Here is a 26,654-nt window from a genome sequence, read left to right on the forward strand (position 1 = left end):
GAATCTATAAATTTGCTTCCTTTACCCCTCCCTAGCTCTCTCTTACCAACTGATGAAGGAGCATCTCACATACCATGAACTTAAAAGGACAACTCAATGAAGAGCACAGCTCGGCAGCCATATTGAGACAGGCATGCGGCCTGTTCTGAAAAGAGCTGACCACAAATTAGGACTTAACTAGAGACATTTTAAGTAACTAACAAGTCTGTGCGCCACCTGAAACTACACATCACCATTTATCAGGTTGTATGGTTGCCAGTATTCACTTGTACTTTACTTATTGTTATTATTTATGAATATTATCAATAGTACATTATTTAAAGTGTAATTTAACTCCTGTTTGTCTTTCACTCTGTGTAATTGCCTGAAGTTATAAATGTAGAAGGGAAGGTGGGGAGAAGTTATAAAGTACAATATACCTTATAAACAGTGGTAAGTCTATGAGATTTGAGGCATTCTGACAAAGGCTACACATTAATAATACAAAAAGGGGAAAGGAGAGTAATAGAGAGCTCTACCAAGACAGAACAGTAACATATTAAGTAGTTAATCACTGTGAAGCATCAGCAGTGCAGTTATCAGCAGGCACCAGCTGTCGATGTCATTGTCACATTGCAGTCACCACAAGCCTCTTTGTGCTCCATCGTAAAGAGCTGTTAAAAAGCATATTCATGATGCATGTCATACATAGAAGTGAAACTGAAAGATTTTCCTAAGTAAATAAACACCTTTTTATAAAAAGATTTATTTCCTAGCAGGTAACTCCGCATTCATAAATTTGTGATGAGCAATGAACAAACATCTTCTCTGGATTGTGAAAGGACAGCCACAGTCTGTTGACCTTATGGGCCTGTGGCTTATGTGTCACAAACAGCACATCACATCAAACAGAGGTGACAAAATAAAGACAACATGAGACAGATCATTGTGACAGCAGTGATGCAGTCGGCCATTCTCAGTTCTCTAAAGATTACCAGCTGCAGGCCACCTGATGGCTTCAATGGCTGCAGATGTGTTTTAGAGTAGAAATTAGTTAGTCACACAACGGGCACATCAAAGCACATACAACATTTTTTATTACTCTTCATGTTTTATATTGCTAAGTAAAGGTTACATCATTTATCCTATGCACAGGTGCTACACAAAATACATGGACCAAAGGCCTAAATGTAAGTTTAGGAGTCAGGAGACTTTATTCTGCTTAGCACCTGTGTTATAATATGTTTTGTTATTAAGTTTAATGTCACTGTTCTCTGTGCCCACTGTTATGGACTCATTCATACAGGCAGACCAAGTATGGTACACAGGGGCACAGCATCAGCATTTAGAATTGCAGAGTCAAGCACAGGACTAGAGAGCCAAAGACAACTGGAGAATTGAATAGTCAGCCTAAAGACAGACTGGTATATTTCTGTCTTCTGTCAGCACACCATCCTCTTTCCTTTGTGAAAGGGTACAGCCCGGACACAGACAGGAGGATACGGTTGTAGCCATCACCACACGTTTATTCACACTATATTATTTACAAGTCTCTATGTGCACCGCCACCAATCACCCCCCACAGTCTCTCAACAGTCCTGGCCTCTCTCTACGCCAGCTCTCTTTCCTTCTCACACTCTTCAGGCCTCTCCTTGCCACCTCCTCACCCGACTCCAGCCTTGATTGTCGGGAGGCAGACCCTTTTATAGGCAGCCGAATGCCAACCACACCCAGCCACCTATGACACCTTGTTGGGAGAATGAGAACTGTATGTAGGCATTGTGCTATTCCTGTATTTTTGAAGGTGGGGTTCGAGTCCTTTCCTGTCCTTATTTGGATCAAGAGAAGGAGCCTGCACATGGAGCAACCAGAATATAAGGATGGACCTACGGCCAACACTTTGAAGCTGCTGGGCGGAAGATTATGTCTTCCATCCGGTGAAAATCCTTTCAGTGTCGTGAGGAAAGATGGCAGACTGCGTAGATCAAGACCCCCACATTGCTTGATAGAGTCTGTCATAAGCTTCCCATCTGTAATACCGCATGAACCTATCAGTAAAGAGTAAATTATCCTTTTATACTTCTCGTGTAATCTTGTAACCGTCATATTGCATGCTGGGGCTGGGGGGGGGGGGGGGGGGGGGTAATACCTTTTTTATTTATAATTATTTAAATTCAGGTTAATTAAAACGCCACAATTGAAAAGAACACATTTCCAGAGAGCTAATGCCTCTTAAGGAAACAACCTGCCACTTAAATAATCTTAAAATTTACATTCTGAAACAAGGTTCAAAATCCATACTGAGCACCATCAGATATTACAGACAAAGACAGTAACAGTGACATGAAGCAACTCAAAGACTCCGGACACGGTCCAAAACAAAGAGTGCCTTTGAGGATAAGGAGTGTAATTCTGTTAATACACTACAACCCCACTTGTTCCTGATATGTTCCCTTAATCCCATGTCACATTAGATGATTTTTCCAGTGATTTTCAGTTAAAGCCTTCATTTACAGGCAGTTGGTGGTGTGTTCTCATAATGTCATTCGCCTAATGTGACAAGCCTAACGACTGAGACATCAAAACAGTTTTGACTTTCCGGTTGGTCAGAAGGGTAAGTAAGTAAGCAAGCAAAATTTATTTACAGGGCGCTTTTCTCAGACAAGTGTCACAAAGTGCTGTACAATACAATAAAAGAACAAAGAAGTTGTAATAAAAATAAAATAAAAATATTGCACCTCCAAACACGAGGCTGAGTCTCAGTACTTTATCAAAACCAGCTTTATTCAGCTTGAAACAGGAACAGCATGGTTATTTATTGTAGCAGGATCTACCGCTCTCCTATACACAGACAGGGTTGGGACCAAAAATTTATTGGCAGGATTTCAGGGCAGGGCTATCTTAATGCATGGGCATGGTGGGAAGTTACCCGGGGGCCCCAGAAGGAAAGGGGCCCACATTTTTTCTGATGCCTATGTTTCTGTTTTGCTATCAAAACAGGGCCCCCAGTGGACTACTTTGCCCAGGGGCCTATGATGCTGTTAAGACAGGCCCTGTCTCAGGGCTCGAATAGAGGTGTAATGGTGCAGGAGATCCACAATGTATGGAGGAGCCTGACCATGTAGGGCTCTATGAGCAAGTATGAGATATTTATATCATACCCTGAATTGTACTGGAAGCCAAAGCAAATAGCATAAGATAGGAATAATATGAGTCAGCTAATGGACGGCATGTTAAAAGCCTGCGTGTTTGAATGGTGTGAAGGCGAGTTCAAACTGGATTTGCTTAGACAGGTATAAAGAGAGTTGCAAAAATCAATGCGTGATGAGATAAAAGCATGAATAAGCATTTTCATCTTGGCTTTAGTGACAACAGTACTAAACCTGAATGCGATTCTCAAATGGAAAAATCAGGAGTGACAAAGGGACCTCACATGGGTGTCAAAATTCATTGCTAATTGGCGTGTACAGGTCAGGAGGGGCAACAATTCAAAGTTCTGTTTTTTGAGAGTTTAGCTTTAAATTGTTGGCTCAAAGCCATTTATTTATCCTCGTCAGACAATCAACAAGAAAAGCAAACTTACAGGTGCTGGTCATAAAATTAGAGTATCATGACAAAGTTGATTTATTTCAGTAATTCCATTCAAAAAGTGAAACTTGTATATTAGATTCATTCATTACACACATTCTGATGTATTTCAAATGTTTATTTCTTTTAATGTTGATGATTATAACTGACAACTAATGAAAGTCCCAAATTCAGTATCTCAGAAAATTAGAATATCAATTAAGACCAATGCAAAAAAAGGATTTTTAGAAATGTTGGCCAACTGAAAGGTATGAACATGAAAAGAATGAGCATCTACAGCACTCAATATTTAGTTGGGGCTCCTTTGGCCTGGATTACTGCAGCAATGCGGCGTGGCATGGAGTCGATCAGTCTGTGGCACTGCTCAGGTGTTATGAGAGCCCATGTTGCTCTGATAGTGGCCTTCAGCTCTTCTGAATTGTTGGGTCTGGCGTATTGCATCTACCTCTTCACAATACCCCATAGATATTCTATGAGGTTAAGGTCAGGCGAGTTTGCTGGCCAATCAAGAACAGGGATACCATGGTCCTTAAACCAGGTACTGGTAGCTTTGGCACTGTGTGCAGGTGCCAGGTCCTGTTGGAAAATGAAATCTGCATCTCCATAAAGTTCATCAGCAGCAGGAAGCATGAAGTGCTCTAAAACTTCCTGGTAGACGGCTGCGTTGACCTAGGACCTCAGAAAACACAATGGACCAACACCAGCAGATGACATGGCACCCCAAACCATCACTGACTGTGGAAACTTTACACTGGACCTCACACAACGTGGATTCTGTGCCTCTCCTCTCTTCCTCCAGACTCTGGGACCTTGATTTCCAAAGGAAATGCAAAATTTACTTTCATCACAGAACATAACTTTGGACCACTCAGCAGCAGTCCAGTCCTTTCTGTCTTTAGCCCAGGCGAGACACTTCTGACGCTGTCTCTTGTTCAAGAGTGGCTTGACACAAGGAATGCGACAGCTGAAACCCATGTCTTGCATACGTCTGTGTGTGGTGGTTCTTGAAGCACTGACTCCAGCTGCAGTCCACTCTTTGTGAATCTCCCCCACATTTTTCAATGGGTTTTGTTTCACAATCCTCTCCAGGGTGCGGTTATCCCTATTGCTTGTACACTTTTTTCTACCACATCTTGTCCTTCCCTTCACCTCTCTATTAATGTGCTTGGACACAGAGCTCTGTGAACAGCCAGCCTCTTTAGCAATGACCTTTTGTGTCTTGCCCTCCTTGTGCAAGGTGTCAATGGTCGTCTTTTGGACAACTGTCAAGTCAGCAGTCTTCCCCATGATTGTGTAGCCTACAGAACTCGACTGAGGGACCATTTAAAGGCTTTTGCAGGTGTTTTGAGTTAATTAGCTGATTAGAGTGTGGCACCAGGTGTCTTCAATATTGAACCTTTTCACAATATTCGAATTTTCCAAGATACTGAATTTGGGACTTTCATTAGTTGTCAGTTATAATCATCAACATTAAAAGAAATAAACATTTGAAATACATCAGTCTGTGTGTAATGAATGAATCTAATATACAAGTTTCACTTTTTGAATGAAATTACTGAAATAAATCAACTTTGTCATGATACTCTAATTTTATGACCAGCACCTGTATATACTTGTTGGCTTGTAAAAGAACAATAGAGCAGGATGTCACAGGCATAGAAACAATAAGAAATGTCCCTAAAGGAACTAATAATATGAGCTAATGGTAGCATAGATAATGAGATAAGAATGAAAAAAGAATAGGCCCAAGGACAGAACCCTGAAGCACCTCACAAGACAGTGAAGCCCTGACTGATGTGAATCTGCCCACACAAACTGAAAAAAGGGTGGGCTCTGCACAAAGCATTTGAATACAAAATGAGTGTTCAGCTGACAGTACAATGCATAGAGTGTAGCGACGAGAAATTAGGAACACGCAGCACGACTGCTGGAAGTGATTTGACAAGGTGCCGTGACGAGATCACTGACTGCAATCGACAAATTTGACACGACGAAAAGGTGCATAATGTGACATCAGCTATTCTGGGGAGATTCATCCACTCAGTGTTGTAATGAGAGAGAAAAAGACTGATAACGGTGGACAAACAAGAGAACGGCAATGTGATGTGCAGTGCTGTGGAAAAGTATCGGCTGCCTTCCTATTGTTTTCTGGTTGTTTTTTTTGCTAATTTTGCACAATGAATGGCCTCAGATCTAATAAAAAAAATTAAATTGCATAAAGAAAAAAGCAGGGTGAACACAAAGTACAGTGCATTTTTAAAAATGATTGCTTTTTCTTTATCCCACACATAACAACTTGAGGTTTGATCTCAGTCACTCACATCTTCTTTATAGAGCGGCTGTAATTCAGACACATTGGGAGGCTTACAAGCGTCAACTGAACATTTAAACACCTCCATTGGATTGGGTTCAAGTTAAGACTTTAAAAAGTTCATTTGTTGACTTGCTTTTATGTTTGTTTCTCCTTATCCTGCTGCCTAACCCGGTTGTGCTTCAGCTTCAGGGATAGACAGAGGACTGGGAGTTCTCCTTAAGAGTATTTTGGTTAAATTCATAATTCCTTGTTCCTTCAATAGTAATAATAATACTAATATTTACTTAGCATCTTTCCCATGATCCAGGTCTTTAATGATCTCTTAGGCACGGCCATCAGCAGTGTGTCTGTTTATGGAGAGATTGTCGACCTCGTCATTGAGAGGTTTACTTACCTTGGCAGTGACATTCATGTCTCTGGTGACTCTTCCTATGAAGTCAGTAGACGGATTGGGAGAGCATGGGGGGTTCATGAGGTCTCTGGAAAGGGTGTGTGGCGCTCCTGATATCTATGCAAAAGGACGAAGGTCCAAGTCTTTAGAGTCCTGGTGCTTCCTGTCTTGCTATATGGTTGTGAGACACTGGACGCTATCCAGTGACCTGAGACGAAGACTGGACTCCTTTGGTACTGCGTCTCTCCAGAAAATCCTTGGGTACCGTTGGTTTGACTTTGTGTCGAATGAGCAGTTGCTCATGGAGTCCCCAATGAGGCACATTACCTGCATTGTGAGGGAGCGTCAGTTACGGCACTACGGCCATGTGGCGCGTTTCCCTGAGGGTGATCCGGCTCACAGGATCCTCATTGTTGGAGACCCGAGTGGCTGGACCAGGCCAAGGGAGTCATCCAACATAACACCTGGCTGCGGCAGATAGAGGGTCATTTCCGGAGGGTGGGACTGGACCGCATGTCTGCCTCGGGGTTGGCAACCCGGGATCCTGAGCTGTTTCGTCATGTGGTGGGTGTGGCAGCGCACTGTACCAATGCACGCTCCCCAACTTGACTTGATCTACTCTTGAATTCTGCTGTGTACTTGTAATATTTCTTTTGCACTATTATATTGTATTGAGGATTACTTGTGTTCTGTTCTGTGTATTGTGTTGTATTGACCCCCTTTTTTTTTGACACCCACTACACGCCCAACCTACCTGGACGGGGGTCTCTCTTTGAACTGCCTTTCCCAAGGTTTCTTCCATTTTTATTTCCCTATAAGAGTTTTTTCTTGTCTTCTTTCAGAGTGTCCTGATAAAAACCAAAGAGCCAGGCATTTAATGACCTCTTAGACACGGCCATCAGCAGTGTGTCTGTCTGTGGAGAGAGTGTCGACCTCGTCATTGAGAGGTTTACTTACCTCGGCAGTGACATTCATGTCTCTGGTGGCTCGTCCTGTGAAGTCAGTAGACGGATTGGGAAAGCATGGGGGGGTCATGAGGTTGCTGGAAAGGGGTGTGTGGTGCTCCCGATATCTCTTCAAAAGGACGAAGGTCCAAGTCTTTAGAGTTCTGGTGCTTCCTGTCTTGCTATATGGTTGTGAGACATGGACGCTATCCAGTGACCTGAGACGAAAACTGGACTCCTTCATGTGTGTCTCTCCGGAAAATCCTTGGGCACCTTTGGTTTGACTTTGTGTTGTTCATAAAGTCCTGAATGAGGCACATGACCTGCATTGTGAGGGAGCATCGGTTATGGCACTATGGCCATGTGGTGCGTTTCCCAGAGGTTGATCCGGCTCGTAAGATCCTCATTGTTGGGGACTCGAGTGGCTGGACCAGGCCAAGGGGTCACCTATGTAACACCTGGCTGCGGCAGATAGAAGGTCATTTCCGGAGGGTGGGACTGGTCCGCGTGTCTGCCTGGGGGGTTGCCAACCGGGATCCCGAGTTGTTTCATTGTGTGGTGGGTGCGGCAACGCGATGTACCAGTGCATGCTCCCCAACTTGAACCTGAACTTGGTCTTTCCCATGCTCAAGTTGTTTCACAGAGTCTCAGAAAGAACAGCAGGGTGTATGTAACATTGGAAACAAATAATACATTCATAGAACACTAAAAAGCAAATAAACACAGGATATATAAAACATTAAATAGAATTAAAGACAGTAAACCAGAGTAAAATACTGAATTAAACACTAAAAGAAAAGCCTAGCAAATCACATCATTTGTGATATAATCACGTGCCAACTCTCCTGAGCTTCTGGACAGAAAAGTAAACTGAAAGAAGCGTCAGAATGTCAGGTTACGTTAGACGCCTTCCTGAACAGAGGAGTTTGAAGTTGTCTTCGCTGTATTTTTCAATCAAAAAATTAATGATATTAGAAATAACATAGTATATCTCCCCAATACTAAGGATCCTCCTAAACCCCAGTACCCCATAATAAACAAATTAAAGTCTTTCACTAGGATAGATTTACCTGATTTACATAAAATAATTTCTCAAATAAAACCCTCCACCTGTGCCCTTGACCCAATACCAACAAATTTTTTCAAAGAAATATCGGGCGTGCTTAGTGATAATGTTCTTGACATAGTAAATTCGTCATTAGATACGGGGGTCTTCCCAGACTGTCTTAAGACTGCGGTAGTTAAACCCCTACTTAAGAAAAATAATCTCGATCCCTCTGCTCTTGAAAATTATAGACCCATCTCTAACCTGCCTTTCTTAAGTAAAATTCTAGAGAAGGCAGTCATTATACAGTTAAATGAGCACCTCAATAAACATGCTATTCTTGATAAATTTCAGTCAGGTTTTAGAACAAATCACAGCACAGAAACTGCACTCGTTAAAGTAGTAAATGACTTGCGGGTAAATGCAGACAGAGGCCATTTATCTGTTCTCATCCTCTTAGATCTGAGTGCCGCATTTGACACCATTGATCATAATATTCTTAAGAATCGCCTTAGTCAATGGGTGGGCCTCTCTGGCAGTGTCTTAAATTGGTTTGAATCCTACCTGGCAGGGAGAAAATTCTTTGTTAGTTGTGGTAATTATAACTCAAAGACACATGATATTCTATATGGTGTTCCACAAGGCTCTATCCTGGGTCCACTGCTCTTCTCAATCTACATGTTTCCATTAGGTCAGATTATCTCAGGGCACAACGTGAGCTACCACAGCTATGCTGATGACACACAGCTGTATTTATCAATAGCACCTGATGACCCCAAATCTCTTGATTCGCTAACACAATGTCTAACTTGTATCTCAGAATGGATGAATAGTAACTTTCTCAAATTAAATAAAGAAAAAACCGAAATCTTAGTGATTGGCAATAATGGATACAATGAGGCTATTAGAAATAAACTGGATGCATTAGGATTAAAAGTCAAATCGGAGGTAAAAAGCTTAGGGGTAACCGTTGATTGTAATCTGAATTTTAAATCGCATATTAATCAGATCACTAGGACAGCATTTTTTCACCTAAGAAACATAGCAAAAGTTAGACCTCTTATATCATCGAAAGATGCAGAGAAATTAGTTCATGCGTTTGTTTTCAGTCGGCTAGATTACTGTAACGCACTCCTCTCAGGACTACCCAAAAAAGACATCAATCGTTTGCAACTAGTGCAGAATGCAGCTGCTAGAATCCTTACCAGGAAAAGAAAATCCGAACACATTTCTCCAGTTTTGATGTCACTACACTGGTTACCTATATCATTCAGAATTGACTTTAAAATTCTGCTTATGGTTTATAAAGCTTTAAATAATCTCGCCCCGGCTTATATATCGGAATGTCTGACACCTTATATTCCAAATCGTAACCTCAGATCCTCAAGTGAGTGTCTCCTTAGAATTCCAAGAGCAAAACTTAAAAGAAGTGGTGAGGCGGCCTTCTGCTGTTATGCACCTAAAATCTGGAATAGCCTGCCAGTAGGAATTCGCCAGGCTAATACAGTGGAGCACTTCAAAAAACTACTGAAAACACATTACTTTAACATGGCCTTCTCATAACTTCACTGTAATTTAATCCTGATACTCTGTATATCTAATTCATTATAATAACTATTCATTCAAAATCTGTACTAACCCCTACTCTCTCTTCTGTTTCCTTTTCCGGTGTCCTGTTGGTGGTGGCGTGCGCCACCACCATCTACCCAAAGCACCATGATGTTCCAGCAATGATGGATGGATTAAAAGCCAGAAGTCTGTCTGACCATCAGCATCAAGTGACTCCGTGAAAAACCCGAACTACAAAGAGGACTATTTCATTTATGTTAGGTAGAATGCCCAAAGGGGACTGGGCGGTCTCGCGGCCTGGAACCCCTACAGATTTTATTTTTTTCTCCAGCCTTCTGGAGTTTTTTTTTTTGTTTTTTCTGTCCACCCTGGCCATCGGACCTTACTCCTTTCTATGTTAATTAATGTTGTCTTATTTTAATTTCTTATTTTGTCTTTTATTTTTCTTCTCTTCATTATGTAAAGCACTTTGAGCTACTTTTTGTATGAAAATGTGCTATATAAATAAATGTTGTTGTTGTTGTTGTCTTTGTTTTAAAGGAATGAATGGAGTCAGCTGATCTCATTTATTTAGAGAGCACATTCCAAAGTCTGGGAGCTGTATGGCTGATTTTGAGTCTTCCAAAACATCCACATACCATCACACCAGCACAATCGTGCCAAATGACAGACACACTAGACCTGGCGTCATCCAAAGACTTGACTCTAAGATATCAGAGGTTTCTTCCTTGCTCATCTCCCATTTCCTCCTGTCTCTTTCTGATAATGGAGCCCTGAATATGGAGGTGCCTGTAGTTCCTTGGATGTTCTTCTGGGATCCTCTGTGACTTTTTGAACAAATCATTGTGGTGGCCTTGGAGACCTTAAGACAGGCCAATCTTTCCTGGACAGATTTCCCCAGCTGTTCCAGATGTCCACACTTTGTAGATAACGCCTCTCTCCCTGTGGTGTTTTGAAGTCCTAGAGCCTTAGAAATGGCTTTCCTGATTGTTTCAACCACTTTTTTTTTTTGCTCATTCCTTCTGGAATTTCCTTTTCTCTTCTAGAAACCTTGTGGTGAACACTTGACTGCCATGGTGTGGGTCAGCATATGGTGAGGTTAAGATTCAACAGGGCTTGCTGTGCTCAGTGAGTGGAGTTGAATCATCAATGAGCTTTGGCCAGCTGTCTGAGTGAGGAACTAAGGCGATAATAAACTTTTCACACAGGCACTGGATAAATTGACTATTTAAGTATATTAAGTAGAACTTTAGAAATGGTGTTCTATGTTTCCTCTGGTTCCAATGATCTTTTATCATCTAAAGACCCGACATCATTCACTGTGGCAGACAAAAATAAAGGCGATCTGGAAGGGGTGCAAACACCTTTTTTATAAACACTGTAACTCCTTTGGATACTTTTTGTCCCCCACAGTAAGAAAAGACAATTTGACCAATGGCCGACTGGTTTAGTCAGTCATTGTCCAACCCGCTATATCCTAACACAGGGTCACAGGGGTCTGCTGGAGCCAATCCCAGCCAGCATAGGGCACAAGGCAGGAACCAATCCTGGGCAGGGTGCCAGCCCATCGCAGGGCACACACACACACACCAAGCACACACTAGGGAAAATTTAGGATCGCCAATGTGCAAAAGTTCGCTGATGACACTGCTATCGTGGGCTGCATCAGGAGTGGGCAGGAGGAGGAGTATAGGAACCTAATCAAGGACTTTGTTAAATGGTGCGACTCAAACCACCTACTCCTGAACACCAGCAAAACCAAGGAGCTGGTGGTGGATTTTAGGAGGACCAGACCCCTCATGGACCCCGTGATCATCAGAGGTGACTGTGTGCAGATGGTGCAGACCTATAAATACCTGGGAGTGCAGCTGGATGATAAATTAGACTGGACTGCAAATACTGATGATCTGTGCAAGAGAGGACAGAGCCGGTTATGCTTCCTTAGAAGGCTGGCGTCCTTCAACATCTGCAATAAGATGCCGCAGATGTTCTTTTAGACGGTTGTGGTGAGTGCCCTCTTCTACACAGTGGTGTGCTGGAGAGGCAGCATAAAGAAGAGGGACGCCTCACACCTGGACAAACTGGTGAGGAAGGCAGGCTCTATTGTAGGCATGGAGCTGGACAGTTTGACATCCGTGGCAGAGTGACGGGCGCTGAGCAGACTCCTGTCAATCATGGAGAATCCACTGCATCTACTGAACAGGATCATCTCCAGACAGAGGAGCAGCTTCAGCGACAGACTGCTGTCACCGTCCTGCTCCACTGACAGACTGAGGAGATCGTTCCTCCCACACACTATGTGACTCTTCAAATTATATAAGAGTATTGACTATTATATCACAGGTGGTGCAGTGGTAGTGCTGCTGCTTTGCAGTAAGAAGATTGTGGGATTGGTTCCTCCCTTTGTGGATAGCGCTTTGAGTACTGAGAAAAGCGGTATATAAATGTAATGAATTATTATTATACCTGCCTCGCACTGTCCACCTTGCATTTTTTAACTCACACTGTACTTTTATTGATCTTTAATTAATATTGTCTTAATCAGTATGCTGCTGCTTGTAAATCTAAATTTCCCCTTGGGGATTAATAAAATATCTATCTATCTATCTATCTATCTATCTATCTATCTATCTATCTATCTATCTGTCTGTCTGTCTGTCTGTCTGTCTGTCTGTCTGTCTGTCTGTCTGTCTGTCTGTCTGTCTGTCGCTGTCTGTCTGTCTGTCTGTCTGTCTCTCTCTCTCTCTCTCTCTATCTAACTAACTAACCTGCATGTCTTTGGACTGTGGGAGGAAACCCACGCAGACACGAGGAGAACATGCAAACTCCACACAGGAGGACCCAGGATGCGAACCTGGGTCTCCTTACTGTGAGTCAGCAGCGCTGCCCTAACTGGTTTAGCTGTCTTCTTAATCTTGTGATGACCGTACACCACTCAGATTCCAGCAAACAAAAGAAACATTGCCTCGCCTCTGCTGCCATTAACCTGGTTAAGCAGGCATACTGACATGGGAGCTCTGGCGCTCTCTTTCATTAATGTCCTGATAACTGAGTTCCCTCCTCTCTCCCGCAGATCAGTGAAATAGAAAATCCTCATTAATGATTAATAATCCTAATGGGTAATGAAAAAAACAAAACAAAAAATAAAAAGCTCAATTGCTGTAAAGTGTAAAACTTTTATTAGTTTCACAAATATCCATTCCGTGCTTCTCTTAGAAGTTTATGCAGCACTTAAAATAAGAAAACTGTAACTGTGGTGGTCCACCTCATACAAAGTTCTTGGAAGTGTTTTCATATTTTGACCCATTTAAATAAGTGAAAAAGCAAAAAGACAATAGGGAGGAAAAGTGCAATACCCTTACAATACAAACATTTAGTATACACACACCAAAATCAGTTATGTAAAACTAACTGCTAAATTGTACATATGGAAAGATTGAGTCTTTTCAGGGTTATGTAAACACTCCAAAGAGTTCATTGAGGACAGGTGAACATGCTGTACATATTATTATACATACTCTAAAATACAATTTATCTACAGTCTGTTACAACACTTACTGTATATATTAAAAGAAATATAAAATACACAAATAATAACATTTCTTTTTTGTGCCCCCAATTTTTAAATACATACTTCATTTTATATATGCCTAATATTAAATACTTTCATTAGGTACATTTCTTCATTTATTTATTAATGACTATTCTTCATGTGTGGTTTTTGTTTGGGACAGGTGGGTAACATTTTCATGAAGTGTCTCCCAAAATTCATTCAGTCTTTCTATGACGGCAGACTGGGTGTGACCAGGATAGAAAAAGAAAGGGAAGGCCCAGGACAGACAACTGCATGGGAGGAGAAGGCCATCAGAGTGTGACGTGTGCGAGGCAAACGCCAGACATGATACGCTTCTCCAGTCATCTCCTGTCCAATGTCTGTTTTCTTTGGTCCATTTTAACCTTTTTCTTTTTTCTTTTGCCAGATTCACATACAGCTTTTTCTTTGAAACTGGAGCTTTGTCTTTTGTTTTTCTGTCCTCGCGGTCATCTGACTTCAGTCACCTTTAGAGACTTGCATCATGTTATTGTATCTAAGGATGCTACCCTTCTACTAATTGTATATCAACTTTATAAGGTCCTATAGATTTTAGTGTTGTGCCAGCTAGTTCTTTTGTACTCATCACTTGTCACTGAGTAAACTTACTGGTACAGAGACATAAAAGAACAAATCTTTCCGAGGCATGTGCAGTGCGTGCTACGTTTTATATTGTATTCCGCGTCAGTCTGGAGTTTTCATCTTAGCTTCACTTTCAGGAAAAAGTAAATGTTTTCATCAAAATGGACATGACGACAACTAGCCAATGACTGACTTGGTCAGTTGATTCTGACTGTCTCAGTGCACTGACTGACTGAGTGAACCCGTATGCCTCTATGGAGTGATCTGGAGAAGTGCTGCAAGTTCGTTCACAAACTACAGAGAAGACACTCGCAGTTACTCGCAATGCGGTATGCTGAATTAGTTCACCTAAAGAATCACGTTGTGTTCCAAATGGAGGAACGAACTGCAGACACGTCATGCAATACACTGAATCTCAGTTCACCGACTGACTGGACGACACATTCGAGAGCCATCTTCTGGAAATTGCTAATATTTTAGCGGAGCTACATTTATAAATGTACAATAGAACTTTATTAGCCTACGTTGTAACTGTGGCATACGCTAACAGCATACTACAAGCACGTAGAATTTTGTCATACACAGCCTGTTCCACTCTGTTTATGTAGGTTATAGGCTAGCTTATTCCAAAACTGAAATCAATTTTATTTAGTCATAAAAAATGACTATAAAATGTTTGCTTATTTGATTATTATTATTATGTGTGAATTATTTACAAAACTCATCCTGGAAATTCTTTGCTTGAGCTCCTCCCGTCAGACAGACGCTTTAGGTCAATCCGTGTGCGCACAAACAGACTTAAAAAGAGCTTTTCCCCATCTGCCATAAACTTTCTGAACTCTGAATCTCCTCAGTCTGAGATCATTTTTAATTGAACATGTGCAATAAGCCATATTGGTAATGTGCAATATACTAATGTAATACAATATAGAATATGGAATGTACTATTCATTAACAGGTGCAATAACATTTATACTGCAGTACTTTGAGCAATAATAATTTGCTCTGGTTACTTGATCACTTAACACTGTATACGACATATTTGGAGTTATTTGACTTTTCTTTAAATGCACCTTGGGGCTGTCACAAAAAGTAATTTCGTTGTGTTACACAAAGACAATAAAGTGCTTGAACTTGAACTAAAGTTCTAACTATCTATTCATCTAGTTCTACACCAACCCAACACTGCACTCCTTCAGCTTCCACCATTACCTATTAAGTGCCTCTTACTTGAATGAACTTACAACACAAACTACAGAAATCTTTTCTAAAATGACATTTGGTCACTCACCACACGCTTTACAGAGGAAGAAATAAATACATAAATATAAAAATATTAAATAAAATGAAAAGTGTACAAGAGAAAGCAAACAGTTCAAAGGCATCACTCAAAAACAAACATTTTTCTGTTCATTGTTTGCCACGTGCTGTTTAGTTATGGCTAAGAAAAAAATTTTCACAAAGTTATTGATGCATTGAGTTTCAATGGTGGTCCAAAGTGAAGCACATCTCTCTATATATAAAAGAAAATCCTGGAATGGAAAGCAAATGCAAGGCTACGATACGTGATAATCTCGAAAGACATTTTAAAGACCCGTGAGACCAAGTAGACTTGCCACGGTGCGTCTCCTGGGGACCGTAAACATGAGACTTGGTGCCAAGAGATTGTCCCAGGGCTGTAGCGGAAAGGACAGCGGCTGTAGAGGCTTTAAAGAGATCGAAGGGCAGTGCGACAGCAGCTACCCCAACCGAACGCGAGCAGCGTTATACATCCTGCAAAAAAGAATTCAACCACGCCCGGTGCCAGAAATAAAAGACAGGTATTGCTTTTACAACGTCACGCGAGACCAGGCAGTGAGCCATCATTTAAAACAAGTCAACAGACCTCTAAGCTAGAAGTTGTTGGATTGCTTTTGGCAGGCAAGCATCATGTGCTCAGAGCTCTTAAAACAACGACATGCGACAGGCAGAAGAGGCAGCTAGCAAGCTGCAAAAAGACAGCAAATGATCCAAAGGCATATCCTTAGTGTATGTTCAGCCGCAACACCCTTCACAACACGAGCAGCATTATACGTCTGGGAAGAAAGAGATGTAAACATGCGCGGGGCAGGAAATAAAGAAACAAGTATTGTTTTTACATACGTTTTTAAAGTAAAAGTGAAAATAATGCATATGTAACAATGCACAAGAAAATAACAATTAGCGCTATTTCAGATGTGGAATGGCAAAATGGAGGAGACAGCTTGATGAATGAGGTCTCCTTGACTTAAAACAAATCCAAATCATATTATGTGATATCATCTAATGTGAAATTCTACTCTGTACTTCTAGAATTTTTATTTTTATATTGTATTGAGGATTTATTCTGTTCTGTATATTGTATTGTATTGTATTAACCCCCAGGAAAGGGGTCTCTCTTTGAATTGCCTTTCCTGAGGTTTCTTCCATTTTTTCCCTACAAGGGTTTTTTTTTGGGAGTTTTTTCTTGTCTTCTTAGAGGGTCAAGGCTGGGGGGCTGTCAAGAGGCAGGGCCTGTTAAAGCCCATTGCGGCACTTCTTGTGTGATTTTGGGCTTTACCAAAAATAAATTGTATTGTATATCCACTAAACCAAACACAGGGGTTGGTGAGCAAAGCGAGCAGGGGGCAGACACCCCAGTTAAACAATATTAAAATATTCATGACAATTGTTTCTTGTGTTGCACAAGTCAAAAGTCACATATCTAGTTGTATGCTCACACTGTTCTAAACACACGTGTTTATTGGTGTACGACTGGAAACCCATCATATGAATTATGCCGCACAATGACTTTTTTTCATGGATGTTTCAAAAAGGTGTATTGGTGTTCATCGTTGACCACCATTGAAGCCCAATGCTTCAGAATCTTTTGTCATCTCCATGAAATTGCAAGATTATTTCTTTCTTATTTTATTTTTTTCTCAGTCATGACTATAAACAGCATGGGGCGAGTAGCAAATAATATCAATCAAGAGACCCCACACAAACCTAAATCAGAGCACATTAGTGAAGTCAACATGAGTAAAGATGTCTTCTTCAAAGTACAATTTACAAAATCCAATTAAACACAATGCTACAGACTGGTAAAGATGGAATGATCATAGGATGGCGATGTTATAGTTAATTAGCAGCCAGTTATAAATTGGTCCAAGATGACCAGCTTGTGATGAACAGCCACCCCTTCACGTCAGCTTCTGTCTTTCACCAAATCCATTCAGGACACACACTTTCTCTCTTTATGACTCTGTATAGGAAAACAGAGGTTGACAAAATTGGAGATTTTCACAAATCGTATGTGCAGTGGCGTGCGAAAGTCTTCAATCCCCATACAAGTCATCCTAATTGTCTGCAAGACAAAAGATTTGTCCACATATTTATCCATTTAGTAATTTTAATGATAACTCTTATGCTGTAACAATATATTTCTAAATAACCCAGCAAACAAGCTGACCTTGGGCCAGGGTAGGCCCAGTGTGAGTAAACAGATTGTGGGCAGCCAAGATGGCCCAACTGGGATTTGGACTTCGGAGAAACTTTGGCCCCAAAACACTAGCCCAGAGTTGGCAAGCAGACAGGGAGCTCAAATATGGTCACAAACCTGAAAAAAAAAAACGTCCTCCCGTACAAATCCACCCATCTGTTTTCTATACCCACTTATCCAGGGTGGGGTTGTTGGACAACTGAAGCAAACATGCAGAACTCCACAAAGGCCAGACAGACCCAGGATGTGAAGCCCTTACTGTGAGGCAGCAGCACTACCACCGGGCCACCGCTTACTGGTCCTTTCTTGGAAATTTATATGTAATGTTTAGTTGTTCCTTAATCAATACAATTTATTAATTAATATAAAAAAGGATAAAAACAAATACAAATGTGTCTTTAAACTATTTATTATTACAAAACACAAAATGCTTTGCATTTAATTGTACTTGGCCAGCTTTTTTTTTTTTTTTTTTTGCAAAGTTACAGCCCTGAACATAAAATCATTACCAATAACATATAAAAAATTGTACAGTTTTGGCCAAAATACAAATGATACTTTGTAAAGTTGTTCAAATTGCTATTTGGACTTCTGCAACTGAAATTTAAAACACACCAAAAATACTCATTCACTGTGTTATTTATCAATAAAAGTGGGAGACTATAAACTAGAGATGAGATTGGCCAGCGTTACCAACCTATCAGTGGGCTAGTGAGGGGCTTACTGAACTTGCACTGCCAGCGACTAATTCATTTTGGGTCACTAGGGGAACTTTACTAACAGGCCCCCTGTAGCAGCCTCCATATTGGGCCATTGTGATATTTAATTGGGGTTTACCGAGCCCACACTGCCCATGGTCTGCCCACAGGGCACCACTATGTGAATGTTTGCTGCGGCCCCCTGTAGCAGCCCCTACATTGGGCTAATGTGATGTTTAATTGAGTGCCCACACTGCCCATGGTCTGCCCAAAGGAGGCCACCATGTGAATGTCTGCTGGGAGACCATTAAAGATGAATAAATACGTTGTGGAAGCCGGCCCGGACACAGATAGGTGGACACTTTGACGTCACCCAACACACGTTTATTTACAACTAGTAAGCCCGCGATTCACCAGCGAATCGGAAATCCTAGAATGGCAATCAGTTTCTGTGCCGTCCGATATGTGGATGGATGACATATCATGGAGGGCGGGTGCGTCTGGGGAAATGTCATTTAATCCAATAGGCATATCTGTACTACAGCGGTTTCGTTTTGTGGAGACGTGAGTCTGTTGCCTTCGCTGACACTGACTGCTTGAACAGGTTGTGTTGTTTGGGGGCCACCTACTGACTCTGGGAAGCCGCTGCGTCCGACTGTGGGGTGAGCGCCACAACGCAATATGCGCCTCGGTGGGAAGCCGCTGCGTGAAGACATATCATGGAAGGGTATATGCGGTGGTGTGGGCGGTTGCGTCTGGGCGGCTGTACAACCTGGCGTGCACGCTTTACCTCAGGTGTAGTTCACAGGTCATAGTCTCGTTTCTGTGTTTTCTTTGGTTTGAGCCGTGACTCCTTTCGCAAGCGCGTTGTAGGCGCACGCGTTGTCACAGTTGGTTTGAGCTGTGACTCCTTTCGCAAGGACCTCTGGGGTTTCCGTACTGTAATACAACCTTCGAATCCTCTCGTTTCTTTTTTTGCTCTGTGGCGGGCAGCAGTGCGCGTGTGCCTCGATGTGCCCAGCGCCCAGCGTCCATATCTGGTTTACAACCTTCGGTTAGTAAGATGGATCATATTTACAGTTAAGTGCACCTCAGAACCCCAAATGTCCCCAAAGGCCAGGCCACAACACAAATGCCTTTCTCCTCAGACCGCCTCCTTGCCTCTCCTCCTGAGCTCCGTCCTTCTCCACTCCTGACTCCAGCCAATGAACAGAGCACCCGGATTTGCTCCAGGTGCTTCCCAGCAATCTTCTACCGGCACTCCCCAGTGTGGTGGAAGTGCCGGCTGCGCACCCGGAAGCACTCCGGGTGTCCCCAATCCTCTTCCCCCCAGCATTTCTGGGTGTGGCAGAAGTGCTGAGGTCCAGGGCTCCCAAGGCATTGTGGTGACCACAGGCCCCTACAGGGTTGAGTTTTAAAGTTCTGTACCCATTGTCCTCATAGGCACAGGGGAGGTTGTCCCCATGTGGTCTGGGGAAGGCGCAAGCCCTCTTCCGGTCCTCCGGGGTGTCCTGGCTGGGGGGGTGGGGGGTGGATGGGAGGCTGGGTCGCCCCCCCAGCCACCTGCGACAATGTGTACGAGTCTTTTGTAATGCAAAAAAATTAGGATGAATTTCAAGGGGTTTTAATACTTTAACACTTTGCATTTATATAGCGCTTTTCTCACTACTCAAAGCGCTCAGCAACTTCAGGTTAAGGGCCCAACAGAGCAGAGTCCCTTCTGGCATTTACGGGATTCGAACCGGCAACCTTCCGATTGCCAATGCAGATCCCTACTTTCATACACCACTGTATGTCCTATTTATGAAAGTTAATACATCATTTTTAACAATTCCTTTGTAATACATTTTAGCACCTTGTTGAAAGTCGTAGACGGGTTCACTTAGGTCAGGTTAAATAGGGGGGTGAGCATCAGGATGAGCATCAGGAGACACATCACATTCAGATGAAGTGCTGGGCTGCTGCTCCTAGATGATTTCTCTTTAGTAACCACTGGTGCTGCAAAGCAAAAAAATAAAAAAATATGCATAATGTACCATGAATTTTGACAAACACAAAAATTTCACTTAATTCATTTGACTTTCAAAAAAATTTACATTTTTACTAAAGTGAGCATAAGACGACCTCTAAACCACATTCAACATCAAATGCCCAAACCACAAATATGAAATCATCACAATGGAACTGAAACTCTGCAATGATTAATTTCCAACCATTTGATATTAAATCCAGAAATAAAACCATACATAATTTGTTTTCACAAAATGAATTGCCAATTTGTATTTATGAGCACCATAAAGAGTGTGAAAATGCCGTCTGAGATCCCAGCTTTACTGAAGGACAGAGGTATGGTGTGTGGGCTGCTGCTGACATCACTCTTTCTGGTTGTGAAGTTTTTTATTGTGGTTTTTACTCCTGTGTGCATTTTTATTTTTTATTTATTAATTCATTTTTACAAGTTACTCTTGCAAGACTCATTTAGAATTCTGAATTCTGCAAGGCTTTCCACTGGTTTTAATCTTTCCAATTTAGGTGTTTCTTGCAGTCCGTGCATGAGGAACATTGAATATTTTAAGATTATGAGTACATGGGGAAGGAGGTCTGTGATTGTTAACTAGAGCATGTGCAAGGCCATGGTGGATGGTGAAAGGAAAGATAAGTCATTTTCATTTTAACATTTTAGAAAGGATACCAGAAAGCAGTGTCCATATTTATCAAGCATCTGAAATTTATTCCTTGGAATTGCAGTAAATGTCTGACTAGGACAGCGTTTCTCAACCTTTAAGTATTTGCGACCCGAGTTTTCATAACAGTTTTAATTGTGCCCCCCTAATGTTTTTTTGAAAGGAGCCCACTAATACCATTCTTTTCTTTTTTAATTAATGATATATCATAGATGCATATTTTATTATACCTACTTAACTTTTATTGACATTTATCTAACTCTGTATTTATTTTTCTAGTATCAGAATGTAGTTTAAGTTAATTTGTTTTGGTTTCAATAGATGTATTTTTCATATTTTCGATTCTGGTTTTCTTTTTTTCACATCTTCGCGCCCCCCTAGGGGGGCCTGCCCCACAGATTGAGAACCGCTGGACTAGGATGAGTTTGTCCCACCCAGAGTGGGATATGAGAAGTAGTCATGAAGTCATGCACTTCCAGCGACAAGTAGGAGTTCACGTCTCATGTCTGACAATGAATGACGTCACAATTTTACAGCACCTTTACCACAAATTAGCACTCATAATGACTTTTGTAGTTTTCTTATACTAAAGCTGAGGTTTCACCACAATATTATTATTACTACAGAATATCAGGGCGGAGTAGTGGCTCTGATCTGCAGTGGCAATCGGAAGGTTGCTGGTTCGAATCCTGTAAACGCCAAAAGTGACTCAATTCCGTTGGGTCCTTGAGCAAAGCCCTTTAACCTGCAATCGCTTTGTCCTTGGTATGACATTAATCTTCATCCAGCCCTGCATGTAGGCCCTTTAACGTGAAGGGAAAAAGCCTGGGGGTTGGTGGCAGAATTGGCACTCCAGCCACCGTAAAAAAACTCACACTGGTTCCATTCCACCTGAACTAGTGTGGTGCTGAGGTGTCACACATTGCTTGGCTGCACTCGGATCCTAATCTGGGTCCTGAGTTAGTTTGTCATGTGGTTGTCATGTGAGGTTAAGACAGGCTCCTAACCTCTCCTGTCGCTACAGAATATGCAGTACAATGTCTGGTCCAGGCCCTGGTCTTCCCATGTCTGGACTACTGCAACTCACTTCTGGCAGGACCACCCACATGTGCTATCAAGCCACTGCAGATGGTCCAGAATGCAGTAGCCTGTCTTCTGTTTAACCAGCCGAGGGGGGGCACATGTCACTCCTTTCTTCAGGTCACTACATTGGCTCCCTGTAGCAGCACACATTAAGTTCAAGTCCTTGATGCTTGTCTACAAAGCAGTCAGGGGGTCAGCACCTGTGTGTATGGAGACGCCGGTGAAGTCCTATACTCCTTCTTGCCAGCACCTGTATGTATGGAGCCACTGGTGAAGTCCTATACTCCTTCTCGCCCACTCAGGTCTGCAAGGGAACAGCGTCTGTTGATGCCACAGTGCAGAATGGATATTGATGTCAAAGTATACGAATCTACCATTAGAAAGAGGCTGCACAAATTAAATTTACTTGGGAGTTCTGCCAGGTGGAAACCTTTGCTCTCCAGAAAGAACAGCAGGGAATGACTAAAGTTTGCCAATGAACATCTATGCAAAGACCAGAACTTCTGGAACAATGTGCTCTTAGACAGATGAGGGAGAGAGAGACATTTGGCCACAGTAGTAGTAGACATGTTTGGTGAAACCCATAGACAGCATTTGGCCAGAAGAACCTGATGACAGGTATAAAGCATGCTGATGGAAATGTTCTGGCTGGGAGCTGATCTGCTACATCAGGGCCTGGATAGCTCAGCATCATAGAATCCACTTGGAATTCTTCATTGTACCACCTCTGCACGGTAACAAAGTTTCAATCCTGACTCTTTTCTTGTGTGGTTCTGAGTTGGTGGAACAAGACGCTCACTTCCATCTGTACTGCTGACTTTAAGAAGCGACTGAAGACCCATCTGTTCTGAGTCTACCTGACTCATCTGAAAAAATGTTGCTCTGGGATCTTTTATGCTGTTGGTTGATTTGTATTTTAATTAAGTTCAATTGCTTTATTGATTGTAACCTAGGATTGTAAATGTATTGTGGCAATCAACTTTGGTTACCTGTCCTACTACACTTGCTGAACAAACAGGCCCGAGCCTAATGTTACTCAATTATGCTGTAATTGCATCTGCCAAGAAAATAAACGTAAATGTAATAATGATAATGATAATAATAATAATAAAATGCAGAATGAGAAATGAGACAATAAAAGGTACAACAAAAGTGGGAGAGTTATCTAAGAAAGTACTGGAATGTAGGTGGAAGTGGTATCAAGCTATTATTTATATGATTATATAATCAAATAGATAGCCCTGAAGAGTAAAGACAGGACCAGTGCAGAATGGATTTTACATCCTCTGCGTATCGTATTGGAACATGAAAAAGTTTATACACCCCTTATTTATTTTTTTTTACAAATGTGGACAATTTTGTACATTGTGTTATTTAAACAAATGTGTAAAAAGTAAGTGGATCACACCATTTATCCCTACCTCGGGTACCTCAAGTTAGGATAAGATGCAAATGACTAGGACATCACTAGAGAGCCTGTCTTATTTAAACTGACTCTTGACATTTACTTTGGTGTGCTTTTTGTTGTTGAAGTTTGTGTTTTCACCCTGCTAGCATCAAAAGAGCTCTCTGTGGCCTTTCAGAAAGAAGGTTCTAGATGGCTCTCTATCAAGAGAGTGAAAACCAATTGGAAATCAGCCATTGCACTGTATCGAAGGTCTCCTACAAGTGGAGAAGATTTCAAGTTGTCCAGGCCAGGCCACTCCAGCAAGTCCATTCCAAGAGCAGAATGCAAGATAATAATAATAATTCATTACATTTATATAGCGCTTTTCTCAATACTCAGATGATGAAAGAAGTCCCTAATAACCCCAGCATTTTATCATGCGACCATCCAGTAGCTTTTGCCACTATTGATGTCAAAGTATACGTATCTACCATTAGAAAGAGGTTGCACAAATTAAATTTACTTGGGAGGTCTGCCAGGTGGAAACTTTTGCTGTCCAGAAAGAACAGCAGGGAATGACTAAAGTTTGCCCATGAACATCTAGATAGATAGATAGATAGATAGATAGATAGATAGATAGATAGATAGATAGATAGATAGATAGATAGATAGATAGATACTATGCAAAGACCAGAACTTCTGGAACAATGTGCTCTTAGACAGATGAGGGAGAGAGAGATATTTGGCCACAGTAGTAGTAGACATGTTTGGTGAAACCCTTAAACAGCATTTGGCCAGAAGAACCTGATGACAAATATAAAGCATGCTGATGGAAATGTTCTGGCTGCGAGCTGATCTTCTACATCAGGGCCTGGACAGCTCAGCATCATAGAATCCACTAGGAATTCTTCATTGTACCACAGGGTGCTTGAGAATAATGTGAGACCATCTGTCAGAAAATTGAAATTCAACCAAAAATGGGCCTTACAAGATGACAATAACCCTAAGCATACCAGTAAAGACACCAAGACATAGCTAAAAAGATAAATGAAGGGTTTTTGAATGGCCAAGTCAAAGTCCAGATTGAGATAAGTATGTGCCAGGGGATTGAAATAGCTGTGCATGCAAGACACTTTAAACATCTCACAGCTGCATGGAGGAGTGGGAAAAACTTTCTCCCAGTGAATGCCAGAGACCAATAGACAGAAGAGAATTCGACTTGAACAGGCAACACCAGACATTAGAGCTACTTGTTCATTTTTCATCGAATAAAATAGTGCAAAGTCAAATGTTCAATGTCTTCTTTCATTTGTATCACTTTTACTTATAAATACTGTTTCAATGAAGATCAGGTCTTGATATGTCCAGATATGTTTAAAAGAAAAAAAAAATTCATGGGATGTACTTAATTTTTCGCATGACTGGATGCTATTTATGAAATCGCCCTTCCTATAATTTATCTGAATTTCTTGATCTCTTTCTGGGTATGGAGATCACTCCAGGGCACGTACACCTTGGCAGGGATTCAAACAAAAAGTGGAAAGGACAGAGGTCTGACATTGGGACAGTGTTATGGGTCCCCCAGTGCGGATTAGTATTAATGTACAACTTTATAATAATATGACACAGCAAGTTAGTAGGAAGACATTAACAGTAATGGGAGACCTGCATTACCACAATACGTGCCAGTCCAGGTAAGACTGAGGAGATTAGAAGGCTTAACGCATGGCTCAAATCTTGGTGCAGGGTAGAAGGGTATACAGGTAGGTTTATGGGGCCCTGGGACTCCTTTTAAAATAGATGGGACCTGTTCTGCCATGATAGGTTACATCTGAACTGGAGGGGCACCAATGTACAGTATTGGGGAGGCGTATGAGGAGGTTAGTTGAGGATTGTTTAAACTAGGGAATGGGGGGGAGAGGGAGTTTAGGACAGGCTGGGTTTAGAACTCTACATAGAAGAACAAACAACAGTGTAGAAATAAAAATGCGTAGTAATGTAAATTCTAACCCAACATTTAAATGTAGAAGGAATAACACATTAAAAATAGCTTGCCTTAATGCTAGAAGTATCAAAAATAAGGTAAGTGAGGTGGAGTTGTGTGTAGCAGAGCATAATTATGATATTATAGCAATAACCTGGCTAAGTAACAAAGATGGAGATGAGCGTAACATAGAGGGGTACACATTTTTTAGTAAGGACAGAAAAGAAGGTGGAGTTGCTGTTTATGTCAAACAGAATTTCCGCCCAGTGGCACTCACATCTGTCATCATGAAGTGCTCTGAGAAACTGGTGCGGAGTCATATCATCGCCTGCCTGCCAGCAGACCTGGACCTTTTTCAATTTGCTAACAGAGCAAAGAGATCCATGGAGGACGCTGTGGCCACAGCCCTTCATGCTGCCCTGACCCACCTGGAGGAGCAGGGGAGTCTGCTCTTTGTAGACTTCAACTCGGCATTTAACACCATCCTCCCACAATGACTGGTGTCCAAACTGGCAGATCTGGGACTTCCATCACTCACCTGCAGTTGGATACTGGACTTCCTGTCTGGTCACTCACAGAGGGTCAGGCTGGGTCTCCACACATCTACTGCTCTCAGCCTCAACACCGGGAAGCTGCAGGGTTGTGTGCTCAGCCCGCTCCTCTACACCCTCTACACATAGGACTGTGTCCCCACTCACCATAGCAACAAGATCATAAAGTTTGCGGATGACACGACGATGGTTGGACTCATCTCGGGCAAGGAGGGTGAGCAGGCAAGGTGGAGTGGCTGTCAGAGTGGTGCAGAGTCAATAACCTGCTCCTCAACAACACAAAAATGAAGGAGTTTGTTATTGACTTTAGAAAATACAAAACTGACATCCAGCCACTCGTCATTGGCAGGGCCTGTGTGGAGAGGGTCCTGGTGTTCAGGTTTCTGAGCATTGAGCTGGAGGATGACCTGATGTGGAGCGCCAACCCCAAAGAGCTGCTGAAGAAGGCGCAGCAGAGACTGTATTTTCTGAGAAACCTCAGAAAGAACCATCTCCCCAAAAATCTGATCCTTGCCCTTTATCACTGCTCCATCGAGAGTGTGCTCACATACGGACTTGTGTGTGTGGTATGGCAGCTGCACTTCCTCAGAAAGGAAAGCGCTCCACAGGGTCGTCAGGACAGCAGAGAGAACAATTCGTTGTACCGTCCCCACTCTCAAAAAAAAATAGACATTTCACAGGACTCATCACATCCCGGTCATTGCCTCTTCCAGCTTTTGCCATCGAGCAAGAGAAACAGAGCAGTGAAAACCAGAACAAACCGC

General features: G+C 42.0%; 2 protein-coding genes across 4 annotated transcripts in view; one reads left to right on the forward strand and one right to left on the reverse strand.

The window, feature by feature from the left end:
* The window catches only part of LOC114641152 (uncharacterized), a 513,154-nt gene that overhangs the window by 301,888 nt on the left and 184,612 nt on the right, over nucleotides 1-26,654 (forward strand). The gene's annotated exons all lie outside the window — the stretch shown is intronic.
* Nucleotides 13,030-26,654, reverse strand: part of LOC114641156 (V-set domain-containing T-cell activation inhibitor 1-like) — a 74,605-nt gene continuing 60,980 nt past the window's right edge. For both annotated transcript variants that reach the window (XR_007934669.1, XM_028790266.2), the window contains exons 4-5: nucleotides 20,057-20,199; nucleotides 13,030-17,368 (exon numbers count right to left, since the gene is read on the reverse strand). Coding sequence is in view for 1 of the 2 variants with exons in the window: in XM_028790266.2 (XP_028646099.2) it covers nucleotides 20,084-20,199 (116 nt within the window). In the remaining variant the exon portion in view is untranslated. The remainder of the gene's footprint in view (nucleotides 17,369-20,056; nucleotides 20,200-26,654) is intronic.

Source organism: Erpetoichthys calabaricus, chromosome 4 (assembly GCF_900747795.2).
Source record: "Erpetoichthys calabaricus chromosome 4, fErpCal1.3, whole genome shotgun sequence".
Lineage (NCBI taxonomy): Eukaryota > Metazoa > Chordata > Cladistia > Polypteriformes > Polypteridae > Erpetoichthys > Erpetoichthys calabaricus.